At 36.6% G+C, this 8,743-nt stretch overlaps 1 protein-coding gene across 1 annotated transcript; it reads left to right on the forward strand.

Annotated features, from left to right (window-relative positions):
• The first annotated feature begins 5,769 nt into the window (after positions 1–5,769).
• Positions 5,770–8,412, forward strand: LOC121141774 (olfactory receptor 5K1-like). Its single transcript, XM_040750314.1, has 2 exons — positions 5,770–6,029; positions 6,484–8,412. The coding sequence occupies exons 1-2, from the start codon at positions 6,023–6,025 to the stop codon at positions 7,419–7,421; spliced, it is 945 nt and encodes a 314-aa protein (XP_040606248.1). The 5' UTR covers positions 5,770–6,022; the 3' UTR covers positions 7,422–8,412.
• The last annotated feature ends 331 nt before the right edge of the window (positions 8,413–8,743 follow it).

An 8,743-nucleotide genomic window follows, 5' to 3' on the forward strand; every position in this document is an offset into this window, starting at 1 on the left:
TAAATATCAATGCCTTTCCCAGTCAGGCTTCAACCACTTCATCTTGAATTACTGCTCTCTCACTATAGGACTAAATAAGAGAAGTGGGTTGTAACATGGGGCTGAGACAGCTGAGGGACTCAGGTAGTTGGTGGAATCATGAATTTCAACATAGAATGATAAAAGCTTAAAGGGATTTTGGAAACAAAAGAACAGAGAGAAGCACAGCTTCTTGATAGCAACATTTTATTCAGGTGGGCTCTGTTTTTCTAGAGACAAGCAGACACTTGTACAGCCAATGCTGGTGGCAAGCTTATGTCCACCTGTTGGGAAGGCAGTGGCTGTTTCTGCTTTAACTTTAGCAATGTTGTTTAGCAGATAACAGACACATGACCAGAAACCCATAAAGATTTACAGTAAAGTCAGATTCAGATGAAGTAAAACCTATAAAAGGATTATAGTGTGTTTAAAAATTACTAGACTTGGGAAAGAAAAAGAAACAGGATAGTGGAAAAAACATAAAAAAGAGAGTATCTGGGTATGGTGGCACATGCTTTTAATCCCAGCACTCCAGAAGCAGAGGCAAACAGATCTCTGTGATTTCAAGGCCAGCCTGGTGTACAGAGGGAGTTCAAGGGCAGTCAAAGTACACAGAGAAACCCTGTCTCAAAAAAGTAAAAAGTAAAATTAAAAGATATAGAGTAATAAAAAAGCCATGTAAAAATGGAAAATACACAGAGATTCTGGATACTGTATGCTATTGTGTTTTTCAGTTGATCAATTGGTAAGGAAGTAACAACTGCCGAAATATACTTGATTATAAATGCTGCTAAATTAATCCAACTTATTTTAAAAATACTTTGACTTCAAAATTTAAGTATAAGATATGTTACTTTGGAAAAGAGATTTTATGTTTGCAGAGAAAATGGAAAGCTGTGGATTCCTTCTAGGCTTCTACGGTTTGATGAAGTAAGACCCCGTGAAGCAATTTCCCAGACAGCCCAGCATCTGAAACAGCTAGGATGATGCAGACTACAAAAACAAGGACTTAGCAAGGTTTCTGTGTTTTGTCATGATCCCCAGGGTATGGACAGCACCCACTACCAGCAGGGGGGCATTTTGGAATGAACAACACCCAAATCCCCAAATATTGTTTATAAAATTTTGTTTTAATTTAAATGGGGTTGCTTATAAATAGTAATGATCACAGTCAATCTCTTTACAAAGGGAAAAGGGGAATATGATATATAAATGAATACTTTGTATTGGTATTTATTGTATCATTTATTGATACAAATTTAAGATCAATTTTGTGATATGTATATTTCTCCTCTTGTTTAAGTATTGTACTTATACTGATCTTTTAAAATGTAATGCATAATTAAATACAGATTGTATATAGTCACCTATAATAGTCAGAACTTATAGTTAGGATAGTTAGTTTCTCTAGATATAAAGAGATTATTTGAGATGGATAGATATTCTTCAAACATTTCAAAGACCTACAAAATATATGGCATTTAAATGGTTTAGGATTTTTCATCATAATGAGACACAACTACTCCTGACACACTAATTATGTCTGAGAGGAAGATTAGCCATTTGGGCAAGAAACTGCTCTTGTGTGGACTGTTTGACTGTATAAACTGGACATGCAGGACCCACAGGAAAGTGACTGCTCTACTTGCAAAACAAGTTAACGGAGGGGGGGGAGTTGGGGGGAGGGCACGGGAGGAGGGGAGGGAATGGGAGAGGGACCTGGAACTGACTTTTGAAGCAACCTCATTTCTTATCTAAATTTAAACTGGAAAATAAAATATAAAAAAAAAACAAGATGGACAGTCCTGAAGGGTTCCTGCTTCATGGAAGAGTCTTCCAGACATTCTTCTGGACATAGAAAAATGACTGACAAATGCAAATGGACATTTTAAATTTTCCTGCTTTGCTGAAAAGCCTGTCAGACACACTGTGGCCTATGGACTGAAGATTAATGCCCCAACATTACAGAGGAACTTCAGGTGATTGTCCAGGTAACAAGGTGTCTCTGTCAATTTTAGATTATATTATCTTTCTGTGGTCTTGATAGAGTTGAAGACAGCTAGTTATAATTATAGTTTTCCTTGGTTATGATAAAAGATAAGTTACATATAAGACTTTAGACTCACACAAATAGGATAGATGATAAAATGCTTTCTTTAAATCTTAATAAATGTTAATGACTAAATATTGTAACTATAATTCTTACTTGATAACTGTTGTTACATATAATTTGGCTATGTTAAAGTTAAAACCTTTGTTTTTATTTAGATAAAAAAGAGGAGATGATGGGGGAAGTCCTTCTGTGTATATGTTGTCTTATTGGATGATTAAATAAAGCACTGTTGGCCAATAGGGAAGCAAGATAGGTGGGACTAGGGGTTGAGGAGGATTCTGGGAAACAGAGGCACAGTTAGTCACAATGTAAGATGCCAGAGGAGTAAGATGTGTAGATTCTTTCTCCAGTAAGAGAAGACCACATGGAAATATTTAGATTAGCAGTTATGGGTTAATAATTAAGTCGGAACTAGCCGATAAGGAATCATAGCAAACGTCCAACAGCTTTATAATTAATACAGCATTCTGGGTGGTATTTGGGGGATGAGACAGCTCAGAACCCAAGCAGCTGGCATAAGACTACACGTTACACTGAGTAGTAGTCTTTCCATGGCCTGCCTTGAGATTTCCACTAAACAAGTTATTTTTATTAAGTTTTATATAAGTCTCTCATAACTTCTCAGAACACCAGGAGAATGCACACAAATTCTTTCTAGAATGTAGCATGAATGACCTTAGTATAATGCCTAACAGAATCCTCTCCCCATATCTGAAACCTCATGAGCTGACATGAAAAGAATGTAAGAGTTGGTATAAATAAAACAGTGCTGTAGAACAACATGGATATTTCACTGTTGAACTTACAGAATATATCATTATCTATTACAAGATCTGCAAAAGATTGAGAAGGAAGAGGGGTTCACGAGACCCCACAATTCCCTGAGCATTTGTAAGCAGTTAATACTTGAGAGGGGAAAAACAGACATTTTCTTCAGGAGTGTATCCACTGGTAAGGTGACCACATGAATATAAACAACTCCTCACAAATTTTGCTGTAAGAAATCTTAATGAAACTCATTGGGTCATTAAAAGGGAGAGGAGTCAAAAAGGAAATGGAAGGGGATTAGCCAGAGTGAGAGGAGTGTAAATGTGATCAAACTACATCATCTCCCAGTTCACACATTATTGCAGAAAAAAATCCTCTAAAATATTCCCATAGTCAAGACCAGGTTGAAGAAAACACAGAAACAACTGACCTGAACAAGGGAGAGCTCATGGGCCCCAGACTGATAGCTGGGGAACCATTATAGGACTGACCCAGACCCCCTGAACATGGGTGTCAGTTAGGAGGCCTCAGAAATCTATGGGGCCTCTGGTAGTGGATCAGTATTTATCCCTAGCATACAAATGGACTTTGAGTACCCACTCCATATAGGTGGATACTGTCTCAGCCTAGACATATGGGGGAAGACATAGGCCCTGCCCCAAATGATATGACAGACTTCTAAGATCCCTACCTGGGAAGCAGAAAAGGTATGGAACAATCATTTATCCTTCTTTCTATTTATTCTGATCTGTTTAAGATATGCAGATAGGAGCAAGTTCAGGGAGTGGATGACTCCATGGAATAGCTGTCTTCCAGATATAATATAAATGCACATATGAACTCTCTCACACACACATACACAGAGAGAGAGAGAGAGAGAGAGAGAGAGAGAGAGAGAGAGAGAGAGAGAGAGAGAGAGAATAGTGGCATGCACAAGACTTGTACAGGTCCAAACAAGACAAAATCCCTAGAATGATAAGGGGATGTGAACACAAAGCCCACCCCTTAACCAAGAATCTATTTGCAAATTAATACCTGCTAGGAGGGAAAAAATCACTTTTCTCCAATGGAGTGCATTTTTACACTACATACACTGTTTGATATTTTATGCACACATTTGGGAAAACATTATAAAATTCAAGTTAGTTAGTTACAAACCTGCAGAATTGTCTTCAAACAAACTTGAGGAAAGGTCATTTGCTCTTAACACCACTGACTCGCAGGATATTGCTGAATACATCCAAATGGTTTGTATGGTTTAAGGGCTAATATCTACAGGGAATGGTCTGCAGTACAGGGAAATTCCTTTAGGATTTCTTGGCACACTTAACTATGCTGTGGGGTGGACATAAGTAGCACTGGTCTTAGATCATCTCTGATTTTTACTCTTTCAAAACAGTTCTGAGATTTCCACTGCAAAGCCAATGCTTCACTATGAAAAACTCCTTGGCAAACTAAAGGTAAAAGAGGTATTCTAACACTTCTACTGGGTAGGTAGTTTTCTTGTAATAAAAACAGATTTACTTCTCTGAAATCCTATAACTTTTATGTTCTATATTTCAACTCCTCCATAATATTATTAGCTCTTCTCATACCTGAGTGGCATCTGAAAGAAGAATAAGGCATAGAACAGTAATCAATGTGACTTTCCAGTAGGATAACTTCAGCCTATACAGGAAAGATCACAAAGTATCCTATGATAAAACAGGCATGTACGCTGAAAGCTATTTCTGCTTCACTTAACTATATGAAGTACATTTAGTTATTACAGCAATGAAATTTCTACAGACTACCTCTTGATGTTTGATTACAGAAAATCAAACCTGTTTTGACCATCAAGTTAGCATGATTAGTCAATATGTTCTAGTGAAACATTAATCGCGTGAAACAGATTTTTAAAGCAAAACAAATTTATTTTCCTAAATTCTCTTAGAATTTGTATTTTCTAGTAAGTATTAAAACTGAAGCTTAATGATAAGTTTGAATTATTAGCTTATTTGCCAGAAAAATTACATAATTTTTGAGGAACAAGGAATAAATATAAAAGAAGATACCTATATCTTACGATGGCAATTTTGCAATTTTCATTATAGACTCTTCTTAAGGCATTGATCATATATACAAAGCAGAGTTCTCTCAATATCATGATGAGGATACAGAAACAAGGTCACTGATCTCAGGCTATCGATCTAGGACTGGAATTAGTTCTCCTTTCTCCCACTGCCAATTATATTTCCTTTCACAGAAGCATGCAGCAAATAACCCCCAGAATGTTAGAAGTGTAGTCAGAAAAAAACTTTCAGATATATTTACAAAAATAAAGCAGTGAAAATTATGCACCAGATTTGGAGAATTTTGTTGCACTATGGTGTATGTAGCATAATACAGAAAATAAGATTACTTAGGTCTTTTAAACTAAATCAAACTTTTATTGAGTAGTGTTCCTTGTAAATGTCCCTTACAATAAGGAAGAGGAGGAGAAAGAAGAAGAGGAGAAAGAGGAAGAGAAGAAGAAGAAGAAGAAGAAGAAGAAGAAGAAGAAGAAGAAGAAGAAGAAGAAGAAGAAGAAGAAGAAGGAGAAGGAGAAGGAGAAGGAGAAGGAGAAGGAGAAGGAGAAGGAGAAGGAGAAGGAGAAGGAGAAGGAGAAGGAGAAGGAGAAGGAGAAGGAGAAGGAGAAGGAGAAGGAGAAGGGGAAGGGGAAGGGGAAGGGGAAGGGGAAGGAGAAGGAAAAGGAGAAAGAGAAGGAGGAGAAGGGGAAGGGGAAGGGGAAGAGGAAGGGGAAGGGGAAGGGGAAGGAGAAGGAGAAGGAGAAGAAATATATATATATATATATATATATAATCTTGGGATAATGGCAAAGGCTTATTGTTGAAACGAAATTAGACTGATAATTTAGAACATGTATTTCTTCATTCTAAGCTGATTTTATGCCCACAAAGCCCTCCATCTCTTGTGACATTGCTAATTGATGCGTATTTTATTATTTGCTTATTCTGACACAAGGTATCATGTTTTCCAGGCCATCATTCACTCACTATGTGGCTAAGGTTGACTTTGAACTTCTGATCCTCTGCCACCATCATCCCTTGTTTGTGAGTCACTGAGGGTGGAATCCACAGCTTCATGCATGGTAAGCACGCATTCTACCAACTGAATTGTATCACATGTTTCTATGGTCCTTTTTAAAAATTGCCTCCTTCTTATATTGCATGATAGCTGATTTAAATATGTTTTAAGGAACTCAAAAAATGAACAATGGAATTATGTGAGGACAATGAAACAAATCTGGGTACAATGACTTTGCCTGCTACATAAGGATCTGCTTTATACATGAGCAGAAAAGTAATCCTATTCTACTTGAAGTACACACCCAAGATTATTAAAACATTCTAGTAAATTTCAAAGATGTTGACTCTTTAAGAATAAAAGAAACACAAAAGCACAGGAGCTATATTCCAGGGACAGCAGGTGATGTTTGCATAAGAAATTATTCTGCTGTAAAATTAATAATAATAATAATAATAGTAATGTGGAAAATGATCCATTCACAGTTGCACTCTTCCTTCTTTCTCACTTGTCAACAGAGAAACAGAAGATGACTGAGAACAACTACTCCTTGACAATAGAGTTCATCCTGGTGGGATTCTCGGATCACCCAGACCTGAAGACCCTTCTATTCCTGGTATTCTTTGTCATTTATCTAGTCACCATGGTGGGAAATCTTGGACTGGTGGCCTTGATCTACATGGAACGCCGTCTTCACACACCCATGTACATCTTTCTGGGCAACCTGGCTCTCATGGATTCTTGCTGCTCCTGCGCCATCACTCCCAAGATGCTGCAGAACTTCTTTTCCGTGGACAGAAGGATTTCTCTCTATGAATGCATGGCACAGTTCTATTTTCTCTGTCTTGCTGAAACTGCAGACTGCTTCCTTCTGGCAGCAATGGCCTATGACCGCTATGTGGCCATATGTAACCCGCTGCAGTACCACACCATGATGTCCAAGAAGCTCTGCCTTCAGATGACCACAGGAGCCTACATAGCTGGACACCTGCATTCCATCATTCACATAGGGTTCTTGTTCAGGTTAACTTTCTGTAGGTCTAATGTAATCAAGCACTTCTTTTGTGATGTCCTTCCATTATATAGACTCTCCTGTGTTGACCCTTATCTCAATGAATTGATGATACTCATCTTTTCAGGATCAGTTCAAATTTTTTCCATTACTATAGTCCTGATATCTTATTTCTATATCCTTTTCACTATATTCAAAATGAAATCTAAGGAGGGAAGAAGCAAAGCCTTATCTACTTGTGCTTCTCACTTTCTGTCCGTGTCAATATTCTATGGGTCTCTTCTCTACATGTATATTCGACCAAGTTCAGTTAATGAAGGAGATAAAGAAATACCTGTTGCTATTTTTTATACTCTGGTAATTCCTTTATTAAACCCTTTTATTTATAGCCTGAGAAATAAGGAAGTAATAAATGTGATTAAAAGAAGCATGAAGAAGAAATGATTTTGTAATGTTGTGAAACAAGTATCGTCTCCCCTGGACAATTTCTACTAGATACTACAATTCTCCAAAACTACAGATACATGGAAAATAGAAAATGACAGAAATAAAAAATGTTAATGCATTAGGCTGTTTGAATCAAATCATTTTTTAAAAAATTATTCTGATAAAATTTACTTCTACTATCTAAGGAACAGGGACCAATTTGAACTGTTAGGATTGATCATGAATGTGACAGTTTTTGAAATATTTAGAAAATTTAAAGGATAAAATTTAGTATATATTAGGTAAATCTTCATTTCACTGTTGTCAAATTTCTTGATCCCAACCATAATCAGCGCAAATCTCAATAACACCGTTTTCAATAACATCGTTGTTGGGGAGTTTAACTTTACATTGGTACATGATGGTTTTTTATCTGACTTTAGATATTTAAGATAGTATGAGTGAACAGTCATTCACACAGAGTAGACGGCTTTTCATTAAGAGCATTTCATATTTGGTATGCACAATTTTACTCTCATTCTATGAAACAGACTATTTGTATTCTGGGGACTTGCTGACATGTAGTTTAAAATGATGTTCTTTGTGATGAAATTCCTAAGGACTTTAATTTATTGTCATTGTTCATGTGTTCATCAATATGGCATTCCAGTTATTAAATATAATCATTAACAAAAGTTTTCTGATATGATCACTGATTTTTGGTTTGTGTGATTAAAACAACAAAAACTGGCATTACATATTGACATGTTCATAGCATATGTAAAATAGTGATGCCATGTTCAAGTAATTCATGAGGTAGGAAATCAATGGATTGATTGAAAACACAATGTTTAGTCATCAAAAAATTTTGCAAAATTAAACAAAGATAGCTTACTGTAAACAGTTTATCTGCAAGGAAGTGTGTGAGGCCTTTCATGTATACTACAGACCAAGTAATTGGTTTTATTTTGATGTTTTTCTTGAATAAAAAAACTCATGCTTTAAAATATTGAATAGCATGTCCAAGTTCATTCCAGAAAGCATAATACATCTGGAATTAAAATCAATACTGCCCTTTCCCCATGTGTTTGTGTATTTGGGAAGCACTCACTCGATGATAGTAAATAACTGCTGTGGTCTTCTGCCCCTGGAGGCACAGGGTCTACAAATCCAGGATGCTGAGACCACAACTCAAAAGAGAGAGACATAAAGAGCCTCTCCTGTTCTGTATAAGGGGTCATGTCTACACACTGAAGCTACACCCTAAGGCCAAGTCTATTGGCAGAACAAGTTGCCACTACATTTGTGTTTCAGCAAATGAAGGTTATATGACCTCTAAT

This window comes from Mesocricetus auratus, unplaced genomic scaffold (assembly GCF_017639785.1).
Source record: "Mesocricetus auratus isolate SY011 unplaced genomic scaffold, BCM_Maur_2.0 Super-Scaffold_100008, whole genome shotgun sequence".
NCBI classification, from domain to species: domain Eukaryota; kingdom Metazoa; phylum Chordata; class Mammalia; order Rodentia; family Cricetidae; genus Mesocricetus; species Mesocricetus auratus.